We start from the raw sequence: 24,937 nt of genomic DNA on the forward strand, positions 1-24,937 counted from the left end.
GTTTCACAGATATTGAAAAGGCATCATTTGGCTTCGGCTCCATATTCCATTCACAAACAGTATTCATATATCTAATCACAGCAACCTAATATTGTTGCAGTACAGGGCAACTCCACAGTATATGAAAGAAGGTGCTAACCTGCCAACAGCATCTATGAAATTGCTCATCTACAGCTCTGCCTATTTTTGACAACATAGTGCTCGCGAAATACGTCCTGTGCATGATTTGAGCTTCACTAAACAAATTCTGCCCCTTATGGCCACTTCCCTGGGGGGGCGCCTGCGCCTCTTGCCTTTCATCTTCAAGTCCTTCAATGTCCCGCTCCCATTGTGCTCTCAAGCGGACCCAAATGTCAGGAGCATTGTTTATTAGTTTTTGGTAAGAGAGTGAATTGATTTGTGGGGCATATAGTTGTCTAGGAGTCAATCCTCAAGCGGTTAGGCCTCTGGGAATGTCTCGCCCTTTGGCAGAGCCGTCCGTAGCTCATGCCATATTTGTAGATGATGGTACACTTCTGTAGGTGCTAGTTGGTTTTCACTTTGTAGGTCTTGGAAGGAGAAAACACCACCCCTGCACTCAAAGATCTCCCACCCTGGACAGGCCAATCAGATCCCACTTAGCAAAACCTGGCTGTGTACCAAGAGTGCCTATGCTTGCTGCCCAACCTAGTGCCCTGAGTCTTGGGCCAGACTTTCACTGCTACTATTTTGGGGCCCATGAAAGCTGTGGGGCAAATACCACCCGTATATAGCTCTCTGATAACAATCCCCCCTCCCCCCCAGGCGCATTACAAGTTTATCCATTTGATAGGTGGGGTCGGTGTGCAGAAGGTGTATCCAGAAGTGAACCGTCATTAACTGTACGGCCCAGTAGTATTTCTTTAGGTCTAGGAGGGCGATTCCTCCACCATCCAAGATCGTGCCACTTTTAGGAAGGCAATTTGTGGCGAGGCCCATTCCAGAGCAGTGATCGCACCTCGCCATCAATTTCCCTAAAATAAAAATCCAGGATTGGGTAAGGGGTGTTGTGTAAAACATACAGAACACGAGGCAGTGCCATAATTTTGAATGGGGCCGTCCAACCTTGCAACAAGGGAGGCAAAGTCTTCCAGTGCTGGACATATTGTCTGATGCGTGTGAGGGGCGGGACCAAATTATGGACGTAGAATTGATTTGGATCAGTGACACATATTTCCAAATATCAAATACCATCTGTAGGAAGTTGGCTCTGTATGTGCTATTTCAAAGTAAGGAATAGCATGCACAGAGTCCAAGGGTTCCCCTTAGAGGTAAAATAGTGGTAAAAATAGATAATACTAATGCTCTATTTTGTGGTAGTGTGGTCGAGCAGTAGGCTTATCCAAGGAGTAGTGTTAAGCATTTGTTGTACATACACATAGACAATAAATGAGGTACACACACTCAGAGACAAATCCAGCCAATAGGTTTTGTATAGAAAAATGTATTTTCTTAGTTTATTTTAAGAACCACAGGTTCAAATTTAACATGTAATATCTTGTTTGAAAGGTATTGCAGGTAAGTACATTAGGAACTTTGAATCATTTCAATTGCATGTATACTTTTCAAGTTATTCACAAATAGCTATTTTAAAAGTGGACACAGTGCAATTTTCACAGTTCCTGGGGGAGGTAAGTTTTTGTTATTTTTACCAGGTAAGTAAGACACTTACAGGGTTCAGTTCTTGGTCCAAGGTAGCCCACCGTTGGGGGTTCAGAGCAACCCCAAAGTTACCACACCAGCAGCTCAGGGCTGGTCAGGTGCAGAGTTCAAAGTGGTGCCCAAAACGCATAGGCTTCAATGGAGAGAAGGGGGTGCCCCGGTTCCAGTCTGCCAGCAGGTAAGTACCCGCGTCTTCGGAGGGCAGACCAGGGGGGTTTTGTAGGGCACCGGGGGGGACACAAGCCCACACAGAAATTTCACCCTCAGCGGCGCGGGGGCGGCCGGGTGCAGTGTTAGAACAAGCGTCTGGTTCGCAATGGAAGTCAATGAGAGATCAAGGGATCTCTTCAGCGCTGCAGGCAGGTAAGGGGGGGCTTCCTCGGGGAAACCTCCACTTGGGCAAGGGAGAGGGACTCCTGGGGGTCACTTCTGCAGTGAAAGTCCGGTCCTTCAGGTCCTGGGGGCTGCGGGTGCAGGGTCTTTTCCAGGCGTCGGGACTTAGGTTTCAGAGAGTCGCGGTCAGGGGAAGCCTCGGGATTCCCTCTGCAGGCGGCGCTGTGGGGGCTCAGGGGGGACAGGTTTTGGTACTCACGGTCGTAGAGTAGTCCGGGGGTCCTCCCTGAGGTGTTGGTTCTCCACCAGCCGAGTCGGGGTCGCTGGGTGCAGTGTTGCAAGTCTCACGCTTCTTGCGGGGAGATTGCAGGGTTCTTTAAAGCAGCTCCTTTGGATAAAGTTGCAGTCTTTTTGGAGCAGGTCCGCTGTCCTCGGGAGTTTGTCGTCGTCGAAGCAGGGCAGTCCTCAGAGGATTCAGAGGTCGCTGGTCCCTTTGGAAGGTGTCGCTGGAGCAGAGTTCTTTGGAAGGCAGGAGACAGGCCGGTGAGTTTCTGGAGCCAAGGCAGTTGTTGTCTTCTGGTCTTCCTCTGCAGGGGTTTTCAGCTAGGCAGTCCTTCTTCTTGTTGTTGCAGGAATCTGAATTCTTAGGTTCAGGGAAGCCCTTAAATACTAAATTTAAGGGCGTGTTTAGGTCTGGGGGGTTAGTAGCCAATGGCTACTAGCCCTGAGGGTGGGTACACCCTCTTTGTGCCTCCTCCCAAGGGGAGGGGGTCACATTCCTATCCCTATTGGGGGAATCCTCCTTCTTCAAGATGGAGGATTTCTAAAAGTCAGAGGCACCTCAGCTCAGGACACCTTAGGGGCTGTCCTGACTGGCCAGTGACTCCTCCTTGTTTTTCTCATTATCTCTCCTGCACTTGCCGCCAAAAGTGGGGGCTGGGTCCAGGAGGCGGGCATCTCCACTAGCTGGAGTGCCCTGGGGCATTGTAACACGAAGCTTGAGCCTTTGAAGCTCACTGCTAGGTGTTACAGTTCCTGCAGGGGGGAGGTGTGAAGCACCTCCACCCAGAGCAGGCTTTGTTTCTGTCCTCAGAGAGCACAAAGGCTCTCACCGCATGAGGTCAGACACTCGTCTCTCAGCAGCAGGCTGGCACAGACCAGTCAGTCCTGCACTGAACAATTGGGTAAAATACAGGGGGTATCTCTAAGATGCCCTCTGTGTGCATTTTTTAATAAATCCAACACTGGCATCAGTGTGGGTTTATTACTCTGAGAAGTTTGATACTAAACTTCCCAGTATTCAGTGTAGCCATTATGGAGCTGTGGAGTTCGTTTTTGACAGACTCCCAGCCCATATACTCTTACGGCTACCCTGCACTTACAATGTCTAAGGTTTTGCTTAGACACTGTAGGGGCATAGTGCTCATGCACATATGCCCTCACCTGTGGTATAGTGCACCCTGCCTTAGGGCTGTAAGGCCTACTAGAGGGGTGACTTACCTATGCCATAGGCAGTGGGAGGTTGGCATGGCACCCTGAGGGGAGTGCCATGTCGACTTAGTCATTTTCTCCCCATCAGCACACACAAGCTGGCAAGCAGTGTGTCTGTGCTGAGTGAGGGGTCCCTAGGGTGGCATAAGACATGCTGCAGCTCTTAGAGACCTTCCCTGGCATCAGGGCCCTTGGTACCAGGGGTACCAGTTACAAGGGACTTACCTAGGTGCCAGGGTTGTGCCAATTGTGGAAACAATGGTACATTTTAGGTGAAAGAACACTGGTGCTGGGGCCTGGTTAGCAGGGTCCCAGCACACTTCTCAGTCAAGTCAGCATCAGTATCAGGCAAAAAGTGGGGGGTAACTGCAACAGGGAGCCATTCTTTACACCATCTCAGACCACAATGGCTTTGCAATCACGAGGCAAGTGTGGCACATCGCCATGGAGGATGTATATTACGGATTTCTTCCAGTTGATGGTGTAGCTGAATAAGTGCTAACTTAGGTCAGTATATGCATGATCCTAACAGGTATAAGTGCTGGGCCAGAGACATAAAGCAGAACGTCATCTGCATATAGTGAGATCTGATGCCCCCATTTGTCTGACAATTGAAGTCCCCGAACGAAGGGATCCTGTTGGATCCAGGCAGCCAGCGGTTTCAGAATGACAGCAAATATTAGAGGCAAGAGTGGACAACCCTGATGGGTGCTACACTGGAATCAGAATGTGGGGGAGGGGGGGGTGGACACCTCCATTGATTATAAACTGGGCCAAAGGTTCCGTGTAGAGAACCTTGATCCAGTTCAGGTATTGCGGGCCGAAGCCCATCTTTTGCAACACCTCAAACAGATATGGCCATTCAACGGTATCGAAGCCATCCTAGCATCAAGAGAGAGCACCAGGGCATCCTCCCATACTGATGCAGCCTGTCCCAGGTTGCCATGACAGCATAACAGGTTACGGGTGGTGCTTTTTCCTGGCATAAAGCTGAATTGGTCAGGGTATATAAGGGTCGTAATTGCCTGCACAAGGCGAGCATCCAGAAGTTTAGGAAATTTTTGTTTTTTGCATTTCATTGCGTTTAATAGGGAAAGTGGCCCATTAGAGGCACAATCATCAGGCGATTTACCCTCTTTATGTTTGACCAGTATGTTAGCCAATAGCTGATCTTTGGGAAGAGATCTGAACTCTCGACATTCCTTAAACATTTTAAGCAGATATGGGGCAACCTTTGAAGCTGTAAGTTTGTAGAGTTCAATGGAGATGCCGTTTGGATCTGCTGCTTTTCCAGAATTCAACTCTCTCATTGCCCAGACTACTTCCTCATCTGTGAGATCTTTGTCTGGAAGTGCCCTCTCTTCACTTGAAAATCTCAGGAGGCGTATATCTGCCAGCAATTCCTGGGAGTCCCCTGCCATATAGTTGTAACTGCCGGAGAGTAAAGCCAAGCGTAGAAAGTGGAAAAAGCCTTTGCAACCTTCCGCCTCCCCTATACCCGATCACCTGCATCTGACGTCTAATACCCAGCGATTCGCACTTTCGCGCCTGTCAAGAGGTTGCCAGACCTGTCACCGACTTCATAAAGAAGGTGTGGGGTTTCACGATGACTAGTTCTGGCCGATATGTCTCAATTTTCTCTTTATTTGAGGCCTAGTGTATGCTGAATGTTACCGTCAGCTTCACTAGCTAGCTTAGCCACTAACTTCTCCAGTTGTGCCCTCTGATCTCTTTTGTGCCCTGTGATCGAGAAGCCCTGTCCCTTTACTACAGTTTTATATGCTTCCCAGAGGGTCTGCGCCTGAGCTACCAATCCCTCATTTTCCTTGAAGCATTGTTCTGTGGTCTCACAGAGGCCCTCTTTTATTTGGGCTATCTTGAAGTACCAAGAATTAGGTGTTGTACCTTGATGATGAATCCATCCGGATACCCATATACCGCCCAGACCGGGGAGTGATCTGAGACTCCTCTAGCTAAGTGGCAGACCTAACTAAAGCGGGAGGTTAAGTGTGCGTGTGTAAGAACACAGTCAACAAGAGAAACGCTCCCTTGTGCCCCAGAATGACGTGTACTGCTGTGCTATCAGGTTATGTGTGCGCCATACATCTACAAGTCCAAGAGCCACCAGTGGGTGGCGGGAGAACCCCAACCATCTGGGTGCAAGCGATCAGTCTCATTATCAAGTGTGATGTTAAAGTCACCGCCCAACAATAATATGACATCCAGAAATCGAAGAAGTAATGCACTCCAACGTGGGAGTGTGGTGTCGTGGAACTGTGGAGGAATGTATATGGAAACTATATTAACCTGTTTGCTCTCCCACACCTCAGCTATCACCATATAGCAGCGCTGGGGATCTAACCAAGTATGTTGGACAGTGAGTGGTAATGTTTTATGAGTGAGTACACCCACCCCTCATGCACCAGTGGTGTACCACGCATGCGCAATCGTTTTGTATGCCCTTCTATTCCCCATAAGAAGGGTCTCCTGAGGTAGGACTATATCTGGGGACTGTTTCTTAATATAATGCAAGACCATTCTAAGTTTGAATTTATCCCCTAGTCCATTCACATTCCAGGAAAGTATTTTAATGGCTGATTCCGTTAACGGCTTAACTTTGGTTTGAGGTAATGTGTCTTAGTGACTAATTCTGAACAGACAGTGATCTATGGGAGATTTCCCCTTCTGGGGAGTGGATCATACTTCATCTGAAGTGCAATATAAAAATACAGACAATTCAAAACCTGAATATAAACAGCAACAAAAGCCCAATTACTATTCCCCCTTCCTACATTGCTAACTTTGAACTATCTGCGCCCCCCCAACTCTGCAGAGTGCCTGTCGCCCAGAAACTTTGTCAACAAAAGGTTGCTGTAACAAATGCCAAGTGTTTATCCACCTGCCTACCTGCAAAGAAAGGAGAAATTTTACAGAAGATGCATCTCAATTTAAATCACTGCTTTATACCCATAACGTTCACAGTGTAAAGTTGAGTACACAGAGCATTAGTAGCATTTGTAGAACTGCTTAGTCTCATAACAAGAAAGCGCCTCGATTCATTTCCCCTCGGGCTCTCTGTAACAGGAATCAGTGTCTTTCCAGATCAGGATGTCTGTTCTGGTGAAGTAGTAGTCCATCGTTGCAAATCTCGGACTGATCGGGATCACGACACCTGTGGGTGTTGACTTGGGGCCGCCAGTCGTCCACCAACCACTCCCATGCGTCTTTAGGCCTCTCAAAGTACCAGGTCTTACCCTCTGCTGATATTCTCAGCTTTGTCAGGAAAATCATAGAATATTTTTTTTCTCCTGTTCGCTCTCACAAAGCCTTCTTGATCTCGAGGAAATTGCACCAGAGTCTTTGAACTTCCAATGTAAAGTTTGGAAAAAAAACATGACCACCGCATTTTCGTTTCGTAAGTGGTAGAGCACTGCACGCCATTTGCAGGATGACATCCAGATCTCTGTAATTAAAAATCCGTGCCATTATGAGGCGAGGAGGAGCCCCCAGTTTTGTGCCAGGGTTCCGATGGGCACTTTTCACAAAGAACATATTTTGAGAGATCACCTAGGTTGCAGCTTTTTAAGGATGAGGTCCAATAATGCATGCTTTGTTAAGCCTGAAGAGGCTTTCGAAGTCCCCTATTCGATCCTCCAATGCTCTTGTGATATGGGTTTTTAGGGTTGCATTGTTCATTTTAAGAGTGGTGACGGTGTCCCCAATGTCCGTCAATCTGGCTCCATGTTACGAAAGTCAGTTCTAACTAACATGACCACTGTGGATATGGAGTCAATTTTGTATTCCAAGGAGGTACGGACTTCCTTGATAGCCTCTATAATGTCTTGGAGCATGAGAGGACCCTGTTCCGGGGCCAGCTGCTCTGCTGTTGGCTGCATTGTGTGAGCCCTTGTCTTGTCTGCGGGATCCAGTTTGGTATGATATATGGTGCGGGCTCCTTTACCCCCAGTCATTGTTTTTGATTATTAAAGGGCAATGTTCAATTATGAAGCACAGTGGAAACCACCTGGCATGAAGCAGGAATATATACCATACAGGATCTCTACTCTGACAGCACCCTTCACACTCATGACGTGCTGATGGAGACCACTGGTCTGCACTCAGGCACCTTCCTCCTGTATAACTCTTAGACATACCTTGCAGCGTGCATGGGGTGAACTCGCAAGGGAGCCCCAGGTACATTACACAATCGCAATATCTGCACATACTCGGAGAGGGGAAGCATTTAATACATTGGTTAGCGGACTCTGTGTGCGCATACATCCGGCCCACTTGTGGCCACACAAGGGCACTGGAAGAGGGACGTGGTTGGGTGGGCGGGGGACTGGGGAGGGGGAGGGAGGAGCAGGCCGGGAACCTTTCATGGACAAGGAATGGGTGACCATATTAGAAACCCACATGTACGTCCCACGCAACATGCAGTTTTGCCTCATACAATAATATGTAGTTCAATGAGCCTATCTCACACCTGAGAAAATTAACAGATATTTTAACCACATTGATGCTACTTGCCCACGCTGTCAAAACCTGGGGCGGACTTCCTGCACATTGTGTGGTCTTGCCCCACTGAGTCACTACTGGTCTTTGACTCTGGTGAGCTTAACGCGCTGTGTGGGCCGACCCTTGCCACAGACATGGGAGAAGTATTCTGGGATTGTTCCCTAGGGGCAAAAAATGAGAGCAACAACCAGTTTCATAGATCAAGGTTTTTTAGTGGCCAAACGCCTTATCACCGTCACACGAAGCATGGGTGCGATCGATGACTGTCTGGGCAAGGGCGGAGTGCATGGCTCTCCAGCATTAGGAAATGTTGGGGCTACGGAAGTATCCCATTGCATCACAATGGGAACTAATGTTAACGGACCTCAGCAACCCGGTGCCGCTCAATTCTGATCCCCCCGTTGTAGGAGATGCATGATTGCGATGGCATACATATAATCTAACACGCTGCATATCTGCACACATAGGCAAAACAGATAGACACCCCATTCAGCTTGGGGCAGCTGCGTTGCATGAAAACCACATGGACTGCATGTGTGAGGACAACTTGCTGAGCACCTATAATCTGTATAATGGTTTTACAGATTTTATATTGTAAGTACATAGACATGCTTTGCCCGCGCCTCCCCCACCCCCCCTCGTATATTTATTGCTGGGAATTGAAGTTGTATGTAAAAGCGTGGATCGTGTGTGCCTTTATACTGCACTATGTCAACTCTGAGGTATAAATGCAATAAAGAAATATAAAAACAAAATGAAGCACAGTGGAAGCAAAAATCTGAGGGAAAGCCTGACTTGTCGCCACCTGCCAGGGGGCAAGTCAGGTCCACCCTGCAGCTTGTTGATTTTCCCAACTTCACTCCCCCTGTTTTGTGCAGGATTCTCAACTCCGGCTATTAGGCGATGCACCATTTCTCTTGCTGGGGAGCTTACAGCTATCTAACAGTCTGCCTCCATGGTATCAACTCAGGGGGGTGATGCTTGCCTTCGGTGATGTTCCATTTGCCCCTTTAGTTCAGAAGGCTTTGACAATGTGAGCGAAAGCGAGATGGTGTTTTTTTTTTTAACAGGGAAGAGCTGTCACAGAGCACAAAGGGTATAGTACAGAAGGTGCCTCCCGTGCCCATTAACTCTTACTCAATGGAGGCCCACAGTATTTGTGTGGATAGTAGGAGCTGCTCTAAAAAGCGGTCATCTTCACCAATGGTTGGCCACGCCCCCTAATGTGGCATTCTTGGGCCACAAATCATCCCACTAATTCTTACATATTAATCACCTGTTGAACAAACATGGGCTGCTCATCAACACTGACTTCCTCAAGCTGAAGCAATGGATTTGTGACTAACAGGTCATGAGAGAGAGAGAGAGAGAGAGAGAGAGAGAGAGAGAGAGAGAGAGAGAGAGAGAGAGAGAAAGAAAGAGAGAGAGAGAAAGAAAGAGAGAGAGAGAAAGAGAGAGAGAGAGAGAGAGAGAGAGAGAAAGAGAGAGATCACACTTTTTTATGAAAAAGTGTGAGTGTTAGACAAAGGGATTACTTAGAATCATGAAAGAGGAAAGAAAGCCTGTGCAAGCCATGCAAAAGTAGTGCAATCGCCCCCACAGGACTAACACATGGTATTTGACGGACTACAGAATTTTCAAAGCGCTCCATCATGTCCCTGGGTTCCCTTTTCTGTATGTGTGGGAACCTGAAATGGAACTAACAGCTACATTCCAAACCCAATAGTTTGACTAATGCCTACACATCCCTCAGTACTGGATTAGTGGTAGGTGGCTAGGGCAGTCACCACCCTACTTGTTTCTCTTAAGTACACTGAACTCTGCATTCACCATATTGAAATTAAATGTTTAAATCTTTACTTTAGCAAGTGGGTTCCTCCTATGACAGCAGTCGATCGCTACAAATGTGATGTACTGTGGTAAACATTTTTTATTTATTTTATAATTAATCCCATTGGCAGTAAAACACTTCACAATGAACAGTGTGGGTCCATTCAACTTCAGGTACAGATCAAATCTGGCCACACCATTCAGGATGAACTATTGTGGGGTTCAGTGAGAACTGAAACTCTGTGCATGTATAGGCATGAGGAAAAGAAGTGGAATAAGGAAACTTTCATAAAATGTGAACCATTAGGCATACATGTGTATACTGAGAAGTAAGCAAGAAAAAGACTAATTGCATGAGCAGGTTTGGAGTAAACTAAAAATTCACTAGAAACACCTATCAAGTGAGGAAAGGAGCTAACATGAGGGGGTAAATCGAGCAAGTAAGCAAGGTAAGATATACAGAGACAATAACAAGTAGCTTAAGTGATGCCAACAGAGACCAGAACCCAAACACGATAAGACACTGAGAACCCCTCTACTCCCAGAGTAGGAATAAACTCAAATGAGATTATACAATTAATGGCTCATATAGCGCAGGAATGCAGCAATTATATGAAGGAGGCCTTAAGATCCTATAGTGACAAAATGACAAGAACTTCTTAACCATAAATTGACATAACAGAAGGATTAAGTTAGTATGCACAAATCTTGCAGGTGTGAGCCATCTTGTTTATGAGTCCTACCTTCTTCAGAATCAGCTACATCCTCCTCTTCCGTTTCAGTTTCAACATCATCTAGGAAAAAAGAACGTTATCAGGTAAGATTACTGCATACACGACCAGAGGTTACCAGCTACTGAAGATCCCTAAAGCAACTACAGCAGAACATAAGTCTCTGAGCAAATATTCAACCACAGCGTGCACAAACATTTGCTTCTACTACCATGGTGAGTAATTAATAGCCACCAATACTGAATGGAACAAATGTACATGCAGGAGAAGGAAGGGAGAAGATGAATATGGGAAAATGTCTTAATCAATGGGTGAGCCATATCTGGAAGGTTGTTCGAGGTGCCCTGCATGTGCGATGGCTTTATAAAGTGCTTAACAAGTTCTACACTGTGTAAGTATATAGTGTTATCTTTTGTGACAGTCATCCCAGCAAACTCACTTAGCAGGCACCTTTTCCAAAAGGCAGTGGTGCAGCACAAATAGTATGTGCGCAAGAGACTATTTGGTGAAATTAAGGGAAAGGCAGTCAACTGCTAAATAGGACTGACAACCACTTTGGTTCAGCAGTGAACACCTGGCACCAAAGGAGTCTTTCTGCATGTCTTCTGCTACACAAGTCTGTCTCAGTCGATTTAGGAATGTGTTCTTACCCTGAAGAGCAGTCAAAAGAACCTGGCTGTGGAACATATAGGAGGAATGAACAGCAAGGAGTCCACGGGAACAACGCAATGTACTTAGTAAGGGAGAGACAGAGGGACAGGGAGGTGGGATGCGTCCCAAGGAACCAAATTTAAATAGCCTGTTTAGAACTGTTGGCTCCCTGAGGAACAAATGACTGCACTGTGCTCCCCTCGACTCAATGAAAGTAATAGCTGCAAAGCAGTTTCTACAAGGCCACAGCTCAAAAATGATTCTCACTTCAGTCCGAGACTAATGTTACACAATTCATTTGATGCAGTCTACATTTTCCACAATTTTAACTGGACCCTGCATGTTTACTGATTTATTAACCCACCTCTTCTCCCCCCGGCTGGGTCCATCTCACAGACATCAACTCATAGTGTCTTGTATCAACATGCAAAAAGTCAGTGAAGCACTAGTGAGCTAGACAGCATAGTCACGCATTGGTTAGATACAATTCTTTAATTGAAATAAAGATTTTGGAAAGTCCATTTAGGCACTCATATTTCGCAACTACAAGCAGGCTAAACAGGGTTGCTCTGTCACCAGGCCTTTTAGGTTCTGTTTAAAAAGACATAAGTTAGGAAAATCAAAAGGGAATCTAATGATAGGCCTTCTGCTGTTAGTAATAGCAACTATAAAATCTTAGTCGAAACCGAAGGTTACTTTTAAAAGATGGTCTAATGTGGTACTGCCCCCTCCGAGGCAGCTGTGGAAAACATAACCACTTTACCAAAATGCCTCTCCACAGGCTTGGTCCAATACAGCAATCTTTCCTTTTACATGAAAAATGATACAAGTAACTGTGCAGTTTATTTAGAAGCAGAAAAAGGTGAGAAAAGCAGTCGGGTATCTGCGTAGCCTTTACTCAATCAGGATTAGTCTAACCTGACTTTCAATATTACTACAGGACAGCTGTTGGGAAGTATAGATCTTGGATCAAAGTGTGAGGTTTACTGTCATGAAACATCAAACAAGACACATAGGTTTGGCTCAATAAGGCAGACCTTTTGTCCTGTCTTTTGACATTAGAAACAATACCCTATACTAGGCTTGCTTAACACAGCTACTTATATTTTCATGCACAAAGATTGTTAACAGTCTGTAAATGACTTTTCTTTTCAACACTCCGACCCAACACCAGATGGCGAGCGAGCTATGCAGACCATGTGTATCTACAGCGACAGATGCCATCGAACATGACTTTTCTTTTCTCAAAACCTACAGGTATACAATACGATGCTAGGACTGACCATCTCAGCGATGAAGGACTGACAGGCCTGGCCCTCGGCTGGGTAAGGTACTTGTTGTCAGATCAGACTGGTTGTGTGCATGCACCCGGTGACTTTTGGGGAACTGGTGCTCTCCTTCAGGTTTAAGACCTTTTTCTACCCAGGCAACACCAGTCTACTTCTCAAACATGATCAAAATTCTCTATTAGCATGCTTGATGAACAAAGACTTGGGAGCTCAAATGAGACCAGACTGATGCCTTGATCACTGGTAAGGATGCTTCATGTTGGTCGGACAAAACTGTAGTGGGAGCATCTTGCTCCTTTACCTCTTTTGCCCCAAAGCCAAAAATATTGGCATCCTGTTTGACACAAATGCCTCCATGCTAGCACAGATGCAGAAGATGTGGCATGAAATGGTTACATACATGTAGTCTTGGTTCAACATCATAGGCATTTTCTCTGAAGTGAGACACTGATATTCAATATAAACAATTGAGAGTGAAGAGTCCAGCGTCCTGTGGTAAGTTTCTATTTATAGTTCATTTTGGTGGCCTTTTTCCCCCGTTTTCAAAAACTGTTAAAATCAGCGGTTATTAGAGTTCACTCGTTTTTGCTCCTTAAAAAATAATTAAAACGGTGGTTTGCTGGTGCTTTTAAAGAATTTGGCTTTTGTCTCCTTCCCTCTTTATTTCTATTAATTCTTCCTTCCCTTCTTTCCAATTCCTTGTTCTCTTCGTTGTACCAGTACCTTTTCCTTATATTTGCTTTCCCAAGTAACTTTTCATTATTTTCCTAAACTTTTTGCCAGTCTCATTTCCCAGGAGTCAAACGCATCTTTCCAGCAGTCCAGTCCTACACTATGTCCAGAATTCACATGGGTGGGGAAATCTGCACTCATCAATATTTTATTACAACACATAAAAGGTTAATAGTGAACATTTAACACATGTTCCTGCTGTGCTAGTCTTCAGACAAATAACAAGGATTACCTGAATGAACATTTTCTACTTGGGTCATATAGGAAAGTACCCTCTTTCTTGGCATGGTTACCCCCATTCTCTTCCTGTGTTAACTTGGATCCGGCTAACCAGGACCCTAGTGATTATGTTCTTTCCCTTCTAACTTGGTAACTTAGTTACTTACACCCCACATTTGGCATTCTGGTGCCCCCATGTAAGTCCCTAGTATTTGGTAACCAGGCACCCAGGGCTTTGAGGTCCCAGGGGATCCCCACGGGCTGCAGCATGTATTATGCCACCCATGGGGAGCCCATGCAAAGTGTATCTGCAGGCCTGCCATTGTCAGCCAGCGTTAAAGGGTACATGCACCCTTTTCACTACAGGTCACTGCACCAAGTCACTGTATGTCACCCCTATGGCAGACCCTCCTAGCCCAGAGGGCAGGGTGCAAAGTACCTGTGTGTAAGACACCCCTGCACTAGCAGAGGTGCCCCCACGGACTCCAGTTTCATTGATCTTCGTGAGTGCGGGGACGCCATTTTTTGCGTGTACGAGACAGAGGTTACTACCTATGTCCAGCTACATAATAGTAACTCCGAACCTAGGCATGTTTGGGATCAAACATGTCACAATCATACCCCAATACTGTTGGCAGTATTGGAAGTATGATTTCATGCACTCTGGGGCTCCTTAGAGGACGCCCAGCATTGTTCCTACCAGCCTTCTGGGTTTTTCCGGGCAGCCCAAGCTGCTGCCACCCCTAAGACAGGTTTCTGCCCTCCTGCTGCTTGAACAGCTCAAGCCCAGGAAGGCAGAACTAAGGATTTCCTTTGGGAGATGGGGGTAACACCCTCATCCTACCCTTGGGGTAGCCTCCCGAAGCCACTGGTATGCTTTGAAGGGCACTTGGTGCACTCCATGCATAAACCTATCCACACCGGTTCAGGGACCTCCAGTCCCTGCTCTGGAGCGAAAATGGACAATGGAAGGGGTAGTGGCCACTCCCCTGTCCATCACCACCCAAGGGGTGGTGCTCAGAGCTCCTCCAGAGGGTCCCTGGTCTCTGCCATCCTGAGTCCAAGGTTGGCAGGGACCTCGAGGCGCATCTAAGTGGCCAGGTCAGGCAGGTGACGTCAGAGTCCCCTCGTAATAGGTGGGCACCTGGCTAAGTGACCAATCCCCCTTTCAGGGCTATTTAGGGTCTCTCTCTTGGGTGGGTCCTCAGATTCGGCTTGCAAGATTCCAGCAGGACTCCTCTGCGACCTCTATTTCGACTTCTAGCCACTGGAACTGCGACCGGACCCTCCAGAAACTGACAATCTGCATCCACAACACAGACTGTGCTTGCCACATTGTTTCCACGGTTCCATCCAGCTTCTGCAACATTTCCCTGGCTGTGCATCCTCTGAGGGCAGCAAGTCTTCAGTCTGCACAAAAAGGAAGAAGGAATCTCCCTTGGAGTGAAGGAGTCACTCCCCTCCATCCACAGACACCAACTGCAACAACTGCGTGGATCTCCTCTCATCCTGAGCAGCGTGGATCCTGCATCACGGGTGATGGTCTGGAGTAGTCCTCTTGGTCCTCTCTGCCAGCTGTCCAACTTTGGTGGAGTTAAGCCCTTGTCTTTCCATGCAGTACAGTACCCCCCCACCCCCCCATGCACTGCTTCTCTTGCAGCTACCAAGGCTTGTTTACATCTCGTCCAAGGGATCTTAATGCTCTGAGTGGCCCCAGCACTCCTTCCCTCAACGCATAGCCCTCTGCGGGCTTCTCCTGCGGAGTGGGACCCTTCTCCACTAGTGCTGTGTGGGCTCCTCTGTGACTCCTGGTACCTCATCCAGTGGGTCTCCTGTGGAGGCTGCCTCTTCTTTGGACTCTCTGCCTTGCTGAGGGGTCCCCATTAGACTCCCTCTCCTCCCCACCATGGGGAGAGTCCTCCTGGACCTTGCTGGTCCCCGGCAGATCCACTTTTGCTTCACCGTGACTTCTGCCTTTGCCAAGGCTTGTTGGTGGCTTTTCCATGCCACTGACCAACTGCAATCATTCATCCGGCGTGGGACATCAAATGCATCCTCCATGAACTCTTCACCTGCTCCAAGGCTGCATTCCTGACCGTCTTCGTCCTACCGTCAACCAACTCCTGCATCCACAGCTGGGTGGGTAGTAGCTCCTACTCCTCCTGGATTCTCCTGTGACTTCTGGATTTGGTCCCCTTCTTCCACAGGTCATCCTCTTCAGGAATCGACCGCTGGTTTCTTGCAGTCTTGTCTGGGTGTTGCATTTTCTTCTTTTTCTTCCTTTTGGGTGGTTTGGGGAAAATCTAGCATTTTACTCCTTTCCTCCTGGTCACTAAGGGGCACTGTGGTACTTACCTTTGGGGTTTCCTAGTTTCCCCAGCTCCCCTCTACACATTCCACTCACCTAGAAGGGGGACCTGTGTTTGTATTCCATTTTTTTAGTATATGGTTTGGGCTCCCCCTAGGGTTACTATTGTCTATCTGCTTTTGCACTGTTTTCTATCACTTTCTATGCCTATCGCCGATTAGTAGTGTACATATCTAGTGTTATTTACCTCCTATTGGAAGGTTGTCTCTCTAGTACTTTTTGGTATTTGTGTCACTAAAATAAAGTACCTTTATTTCTATAACACTGAGTGTTTTCTTTCATGTGTGTTAAGTGCTGTGTGATTACAGTGGTATTGCATGAGCTTTGCATGTCTTCTAGATAAGCCTTGGCTGCTCATCCACAGCTACTTCTAGAGAGCCTTGCTTCTAGACATGGCCTCCACTACAGTAATAGAGGATACCTGGTAGAAGGTGTAAGTACCTCAGGCACACACAAGCCCAGCTTCCTACAGGTCGCAAGACTGAATATTTTATTTATATAACTATAATTATATAGCTATAGTTGGAGACTAGTTTCCGTTGAAAAAACATTATTTGACTTGGCAATATCTTTAGTGCAGTTTGACAAATCTTCCCAAATTTTCCCCAAAACAAGTGTGCAGGGAAAGTTTCGGGGTGATCCATCAAGCGGGGGCCAAGAAAAATGGGAGGTGGTCATAAAAAGTGTGTTTCCCATGTTAACTGCATAGGGACTTTGAAAACGACTACAGCCCGAACCGCAGGACGAAATTACACCAAACTTAGCACAAAGGTAGTTTTCAGTCCAGAAAGAAGCCTTTTTGTTATCTGGTTGTAGGAAGTTGGCTCTGTATGTGCTATTTCAAAGTAAGGAATAGCATGCACAGAGTCCAAGGGTTCCCCTTAGAGGTAAGATAGTGGCAAAAAGAGATAATACTAATGCTCTATTTTGTGGTAGTGTGGTCGAGCAGTAGGCTTATCAAAGGAGTAGTGTTAAGCATTTGTTGTACATACACACAGGCAATAAATGAGGAACACACACTCAGACAATTCCAGGCCAATAGGTTTTGTTATAGAAAAATATATTTTCTTAGTTTATTTTAAGAACCACAGGTTCAAATTCTACATGTAATATCTCATTTGAAAGGTATTGCAGGTAAGTACTTTAGGAACTTTGAATAATTACAGTAGCATATATACTTTTCACATAAAACACAAATAGCTGTTTTAAAAGTGGACACAGTGCAATTTTCACAGTTCCTGGGGGAGGTAAAGTATTGTTATTTTTAGCAGGTAAGTAAATCACTTACAGGTCACAGTTTTGGGTCCAAGGTAGCCCACCGTTGGGGGTTCAGAGCAACCCCAAAGTTACCACACCAGCAGCTCAGGGCCGGTCAGGTGCAGAGGTCAAAGAGGTGCCCAAAACACATAGGCTTCAATGGAGAGAAGGGGGTGCCCCGGTTCCAGTCTGCCAGCAGGTAAGTACCCGCGTCTTCGGAGGGCAGACCAGGGGGGTTTTGTAGGGCACCGGGGGGGGGGGGGGGGGGGGGGGGGGGAACACAAGTCAGCACAAAAAGTACACCCTCAGCAGCGCGGGGGGCGGCCGGGTGCAGTGTGTAAACAAGCGTCGGGTTCTCTGTAGGTTTCAATGGGAGACCAAGGGGTCTCTTCAGCGGTGCAGGCAGGCAAGGGGGGGGCTCCTCAGGGTAGCCACCACCTGGGCAAGGGAGAGGGCCTCCTGGGGGTCACTCCTGCACAGAAGTTCCGTTCCTTCAGGTGCTGGGGGCTGCGGGTGCAGGGTCTTTTCCAGCCGTCGGGACTTTAGGTTCAGGCAGTCGCGGTCAGGGGGAGCCTCGGGATTCCCTCTGCAGGCGTCGCTGTGGGGGCTCACGGGGGACAACTTTGGTTACTCACGGTCTCGGAGTCGCCGGAGGGTCCTCCCTGAGGTGTTGGTTCTCCACCAGTCGAGTCGGGGTCGCCGGGTGCAGTGTTGCAAGTCTCACGCTTCTTGCGGGGATTTGCAGGGGTCTTTAAATCTGCTCCTCTGTAACAAAGTTGCAGTTCTTTTGGAGCAGTGCCGCTGTCCTCTGGAGTTTCTTGTCTTTCTTGAAGCAGGGCAGTCCTCAGAGGATTCAGAGGTCGCTGGTCCCTTGGAAAGCGTCGCTGGAGCAGGTTTCTTTGGAAGGCAGGAGACAGGCCGGTAAGTCTGGGGCCAAAGCAGTTGGTGTCTTCTATTCTTCCTCTGCAGGGGTTTTTCAGCTCAGCAGTCTTCTTCTTCTTGTAGTTTCAGGAATCTAAATTCTTAGGTTCAGGGGAGCCCTTAAATACAAAATTTAAGGGCGTGTTTAGGTCTGGGGGGTTAGTAGCCAATGGCTACTAGCCCTGAGGGTGGGTACACCCTCTTTGTGCCTCCTCCCTGAGGGGAGGGGGGCACATCCCTATTCCTATTGGGGGAATCCTCCTTCTAGAAGATGGAGGATTTCTAAAAGTCAGTCACCTCAGCTCAGGACACCTTAGGGGCTGTCCTGACTGGCCAGTGACGACTCATTGTTTTTCTCATTCTCTCTCCTGGACTTGCTGCCAAAAGTGGGGGCTGGGTCCAGGGGGCGGGCATCTCCACTAGCTGGAGTGCCCTGGGGCATTGTAACACGAAGCTTGAGCCTTTGAAGCTCACTGCTAGGTGTTACAGTTCCTGCAGGGGGGAGGTGTGAAGCACCTCCACCCAGAGCAGGCTTTGTTTCTGTCCTCAGAGAGCACAAAGGCTCTCACCGCATGGGGTCAGAAACTCGTCTCTCAGCAGCAGGCTGGCACAGACCAGTCAGTCCTGCACTGAACAATTGGGTAAAATACAGGGGGTATCTCTAAGATGCCCCCTGTGTGCATTTTTTAATAAATCCAACACTGGAATCAGTGTGGGTTTATTATTCAGAGAAGTTTGGTACCAAACTTCCCAGTATTCAGTGTAGCCATTATGGAGCTGTGGAGTTCGTTTTTGACAGACTCCCAGACCATATTTTCTTATGGCTACCCTGCACTTACAATGTCTAAGGTTTTGCTTAGACACTGTAGGGGCATAGTGCTCATGCACCTATGCCCTCACCTGTGGTATAGTGCACCCTGCCTTAGGGCTGTAAGGCCTGCTAGAGGGGTGACTTATCTATGCCACAGGCAGTGTGAGGTTGGCATGGCATCCTGAGGGGAGTGTCATGTCGACTTTGTCATTTTCTCCCCACCAGCACACACAAGCTGGCAAGCAGTGTGTCTGTGCTGAGTGAGGGGTCCCTAGGGTGGCATAAGACATGCTGCAGCCCTTAGAGACCTTCCCTGGCATCAGGGCCCTTGGTACCAGGGGTACCAGTTACAAGGGACTTACCTAGGTGCCAGGGTTGTGCCAATTGTGGAACCAATGGTACATTTTAGGTGAAAGAACACTGGTGCTGGGGCCTGGTTAGCAGGGTCCCAGCACACTTCTCAGTCAATTCAGCATCAGTATCAGGCAAAAAGTGGGGGGTAACTGCAACAGGGAGCCATTTTTTTTACACTGGCGTAAATCAGTTCAGAAGTTTTTGAAATATTAAAAGACAAACAAATTTGTGTATGTAGAGGTGTGAAGGCTTTGTGAATCCTCCCGATCTCGTGCAGAGATCCGACTGGCTGCCAACACTTCTACCAGGAAGTGTTAACAGTCATTTTGAGACTCGGCATAGGTTGGGATGCTCGGTAAGTATTCTCTAGAATCCGACATTGTTTTTTGTAGAGTCTTTTTTCTGGGTCATTTCTGTGTGGTCCTTATCCTTCGCAGGGGCATGCATTCATCCATCCATCCATCAATCCCTCAGGGGAACAACCATCGGTATTGCAGAACTGTAATTTCCAGGTTAAATTCCAACTCTGTGAAATTTTTGTACCTTAGCGGCAGAGAGATTTAACCTTGTCACTTAACATCAACACATAATCCAACACGGAGTCCAGCAATCACACTGTACATCATTAGCGTAAATGATGTTAAAATAAGATGCTTCTGAATAAAATGTGTTTCCACGCTATTCTTGGTTGAATGTATTAAAAGTGTTTGATGTCTTAAAACTGCGCTAAGAAACATCAGCTGTCCGCTCCCGAAAAAATGATTAACTAAATCAGCGTTGTTCAAATACATGCTATTAAATCAACATACTCTTTTAAAATGGAACATGACTCAGAATGGATTGCGTTGTGTGCCTGCATGCTTGAATCATTATCATATACTCTTGAGGCAGTTTTGTGCAATCACTCATGCTTCCTGCTATTCAAAAAGAAATTGATCACGCTTGGCTGCCCTAACTAGTGATGCTTTTCTTTTGGAGAAGCCTAATTTGGTTTTGTATTGACTTAAAGACTGATGTTTTGTTACATAAAATGAAATGTATTCTCAGAGAGGGTCGCTCCCCTGGAGGGGCAAATTGTATTTAGGCCATATCTGCCGCCTTTGGAGGCAGATCGGCCGATTTTAGGTCAATCTGCCCCCAAAGGGGGCAGAAACCATTAGGCACCGGGGATTTTTTTTTTTTGCGGCAATGTCACGCAAGGGGAGCAACCCCGTAGGCAAGGGTCGCTCTGTTGGGGGGGTAAATTTATTTTAGGCCATTTCTGCCTCCCCTGGGGGCAGATCGGCCTATTGTTATTTTTTTAAGAGATGGGGAGCGACCCATTAGGCAAGGGTCGCTCGCCTGGGGGCAAATTGTATTCAGACCATTTCTGCCCCCCTTTGGGGGAAGATCGGCCGATTTTAGGTCAATCTGCCCCCAAGGGGGCAGAAACCACTTAGGCACCATGGACTTGTGTGTATGTACACATGTGTTTTCTTTAGGGAGGCAGCCCCTTGGGTAAGGGTTGCTCCCCATGGGAGCACATTACTGTTGGCAGAAAGCCCACCAGAGGCCAGGGAAGTTTTTTTCGAAAAATAAGAGGGTGGGGGTATGGCCATACCCCCACCCCAAATAAACGGGGCCAAAGTTGTTCTGCCCACTAGTGGGCAGACGGGGCAATTACCGGGCAGAAAGTCTACTAGATGCCAGGGAATTAAAAAAAAAAATATATATATATATATATATATATATATATATATATATATATATATATATATATATATATATATATATTGGGGTGGTGGCTACCAACCAGTATGGGCCTGGTTACGCCCCCACCTCAACTAAAGGGGGGGGTAACAGTCTTTCAGCTCTCCCCCGCACTCTAAAACATCTTATTCCAAAGCAAGCAAGAAGGCATTCGATTATTTTGGGTTTTAGTTTTACATTTCGGCCATGAGAACTTGGCTTACTCTCAAAATCGTCCCACTTGGAATGGTGAGGGCTGCACTTTATGGACTTTGGGAGGCTGCCATGTAGAAACATCCACAAGACCTAGACACATCTGAAAACTAAACATGTGGGTGATTCCAGACTGGTGTGTTTCACATGCACCCCGCACCATTTTTGTACCCACAATCCTCTGCAAACCTCCGACTTTGCTGGAAATCACAGATTTTTCCCACGTTTTTGTGATGGAACCTTCCGGAATCTGCAGAAATCCACAGAATTCCTACCACCCAGCATTGTCTCATCTATACCGATAAAAATTCTGCTGCACTTGTCAGCCTAAAAATGTTTTTTTGCAAACTGCCCTTTTGGACCCCATTTGTTCCCCCTCAATATCGACATGTTTTTGGCTCTTCCCTTTCACAAGCACTTGGCCCACCTACACAAATGAGATATCATTTTTACTGGGAGACTGAGGGGAACATTGGGTGGTATGAAATGTGTCCCAGTGCGGTGATCCCACACAGAAATGTGGGAAAAATTAGATTTTTTAGTTACATTTGAGGTTTGCTGAGGATTCTGGGTAAGAAAACATTGGGGGATCCACGCAAGTCACACCTCACTGGACTCCCTCCGGTGTCTAGTTTTCAGAAATGTTTGGGTTTGGTAGGTTTCCCTAGAAGGCTGCTGAGCCCAGGACCAAAAACGCAGACGCCACCCAGCAAAAACAGGTAGTTTTGTATTTGATCATTTTGATGTGTCCACGTTGTGTTTTGAGCCATTTCCTTTCATGGGCGCTAGGCCTACCCACACAAGTGAGGTACCATTTTTATCGGGAGACTTGGGGGAACGCTGGGTGGAAGGAAATTTGTGGCTCCTCTCTGATTACAGAACTTTCTGTCACCGAAATGAGAGGAAAAGATTTTTTGGGGGCTAAATTTTGAGGTTTGCAAAGGATTCTGGGTAACAGAACCTGGTCAGAGCCCCACAAGTCACCCTATCTTGGATTCCCCTAGGTGTCTAGTTTTCTAAAATGCGCTGGTTTGCTAGGTTTCCCCAGGTGTCGGCTGAGCTAGAGGCCAAAATCCACAGGTAGGCACATTGTAAAACACACCTCAGTTTTCTGTGAAAAAATGTGATGTGTCCATGTTGTGTTTTGGGGCATTTCCTGTCGCGGGCACTAGGCCTACCCACACAAGTGAGGTATCATTTTTATCGGGAGACTTGGGGGGGAACGCTGGGTGGAAGGAAATTTGTGGCTCCTCTAAGATTCCAGAACTTTCTGTCACCGAAATGTGAGGAAAACGTGTTTTTTTTAGCCAAATTATGAGGTTTGCAAAGGATTCTGGGTAACAGAACCTGGTCAGAGCCCCACAAGTCACCCTATCTTGGATTCCCCTAGGTGTCTAGTTTTCTAAAATGCGCTGGTTTGCTAGGTTTCCCTAGGTGTCGGCTGAGCTAGAGGCCAAAATCCACAGGTAGGCACATTGTAAAGCACACCTCAGTTTTCTGTGAAAAAATGTGATGTGTCCATGTTGTGTTTTGGGGCATTTCCTGTCGCGGGCGCTAGGCCTACCCACACAAGTGAGGTATCATTTTTATCGGGAGACTTGGGGGAACGCTGGGTGGAAGGAAATTTGTGGCTCCTCTAAGATTCCAGAACTTTCTGTCACCGAAATGTGAGGAAAACGTGTTTTTTTAGCCAAATTATGAGGTTTGCAAAGGATTCTGGGTAACAGAACCTGGTCAGAGCCCCACAAGTCACCCCATCTTGGATTCCCCTAGGTCTCTAGTTTTCAAAAATGCACAGGTTTGGTAGGTTTCTCTAGGTGCCAGCTGAGCTAGAGGCCAAAATCTACAGGTAGGCACTTTGCAAAAAACACCTCTGTTTTCTGTCAAAAAATGGGATGTGTCCACGTTGTGTTTTGGGGCATTTCCTGTCGCGGGCGCTAGGCCTACCCACACAAGTGAGGTATCATTTTTATCAGGAGACTTAGGGGAACATAGGATAGCAAAACAAGTGTTATTGCCCCTTGTCTTTCTCTACATTTTTTCCTTCTAAATATGAGAGTGTGTGTAAAAAAGACGTCTATTTGAGAAATGCCCTGTAATTCACATGCTAGTATGGGCAATCCGGAATTCAGAGATGTGCAAATAACCACTGCTCCTCAACACCGTATCTTGTGCCCATTTTGTAAATGCAAAGGTTTTCTTGATAGCTATTTTTCACTCTTTATATTTCAGCAAATGAATTGCTGTATAACCTGTATAGAATGAAAACCCACTGCAGGGTGCAGCTCATTTATTGGTTCTGGGTACCTAGGGTTCTTGATGAACCTACAAGCCCTATATATCCCTGCAACCAGAAGAGTCCAGCAGACATAACGGTATATTGCGTTCACAAATCTGACATTGCAGGAAAAAGTTACAGAGTAAAACGTAGAGAAGAATTGCTGTTTTTTTCACCTCAATTTCAATATTATTTTTGTTTGGTTGTTATTTTCTGTAGGAAGCCCTAGTAGGATCTACACAAATTACCCCTTGCTGAATTCAGAATGTTGTCTACTTTTCAGAAATGTTTAGGTTTCTGAGATCCAGCATTGGTTTCACACCCATTTCTGTCACTGACTGGAAGGAGGCCGAAAGCACAAAAAAATCGTAAAAATGGGTTATGTCCCAGTAAAATGCCAAAATTGTGTTGAAAATTTTGGTTTTCTGATTCAAGTCTGCCTGTTCCCGAAAGCTGGTGATTTTAGCACTGCAAACCCTTTGTTGATGCCATTTTCAGGGGGAAAACAACAAGCCTTCTTCTGCAGCCCCTTTTTCCCATTTTTTTTTTTTTATAAAAACTACATTTTCACTGTATTTTGTCTAATTTCTTGGCCTCCTTCAGGGGAACCCACAATCACTGGGTACCTGTAGAATCCCTAGGATGTTGGAAAAAAAGGACGCAAATTTGGCGTGGGTAGCTTATGTGGACAAAAAGTTATGAGGGCCTAAGCAAGAACTACTCCAAATAGGCAAAAAAAGGCCTGGCACAGGAGTAGGGAAGAGGCCTGGCAGCGAAGGGGTTAAGTGAATATGTATGTATGGAGAGACAGGGGAAGGGTCAGATAGAAAACGTGAGTAGAGAGAGAGAGAGAGACAGAGAGTAATAGAAAGACCAAGAGAAACAGGGCCGAGACCAGAGGCTGACAGATACAGAGAAATAAAACAAAAGAGAAAGAGAAATAATGCGGAAAAAAACAAGATGGTTTGTTGTGCATTGGGGATAGGGAGAATAAAGGTTAGCCCGAAAGCAAATGGCTGGTGGTGCTGAACTTTAAATCAGTTTTGCTGTTTTTTTTAAATGGACAGTCATAATTCAAGGGAATACATACTATACTCTGTGTTTAACGCTTACTGAGTAGAAAATGCCAAGAGTGTCGCGGGCGTAGGGCTAACGTGGAGCAGCGATAACATTGAGGTGCCCTTGACTTCCCTAGGAGGCCCAGCTTCCAGGGCACTAAAGCGTTAGACTGCATCGGACCGCTATTCCCCGACCTGGTCCAGCTTCTCCCCTATGTTCAGTTCCATTCTCCCTTCTGTGCTCGTCTCCCCTCACCTACCCCCCACCCAACCTCTCGCCACAGTTGATATGATTGACTGCCCTGCGGGGGACTGTCAGGCAAGCTGTCATTGCATGTTGTATTACAGGCCTTTTTATGGGAGGAGACCCTGTCCCTGGAGGTGTCTAAGGGGCAGATTCTTGGGAGACCTAAGAGTCTGGAATGGCTTAGGGTATTTTTGTACTTAAAAAACAGGCGTGACAGGGGAATACAGA

The 24,937-nt window shown here is 46.7% G+C and overlaps 1 protein-coding gene across 4 annotated transcripts in view; it reads right to left on the reverse strand.

Moving 5' to 3' along the window:
* Positions 1-24,937, reverse strand: part of LOC138293083 (torsin-1A-interacting protein 1-like) — a 233,268-nt gene that overhangs the window by 152,800 nt on the left and 55,531 nt on the right. For all 4 annotated transcript variants that reach the window (XM_069232085.1, XM_069232083.1, XM_069232084.1 and 1 more), the window contains one exon: positions 10,596-10,646. In XM_069232085.1, the coding sequence (XP_069088186.1) occupies positions 10,596-10,646 (51 nt within the window). The remainder of the gene's footprint in view (positions 1-10,595; positions 10,647-24,937) is intronic.

The sequence above is a fragment of the Pleurodeles waltl genome, chromosome 4_2, assembly GCF_031143425.1.
Source record: "Pleurodeles waltl isolate 20211129_DDA chromosome 4_2, aPleWal1.hap1.20221129, whole genome shotgun sequence".
NCBI lineage: Eukaryota > Metazoa > Chordata > Amphibia > Caudata > Salamandridae > Pleurodeles > Pleurodeles waltl.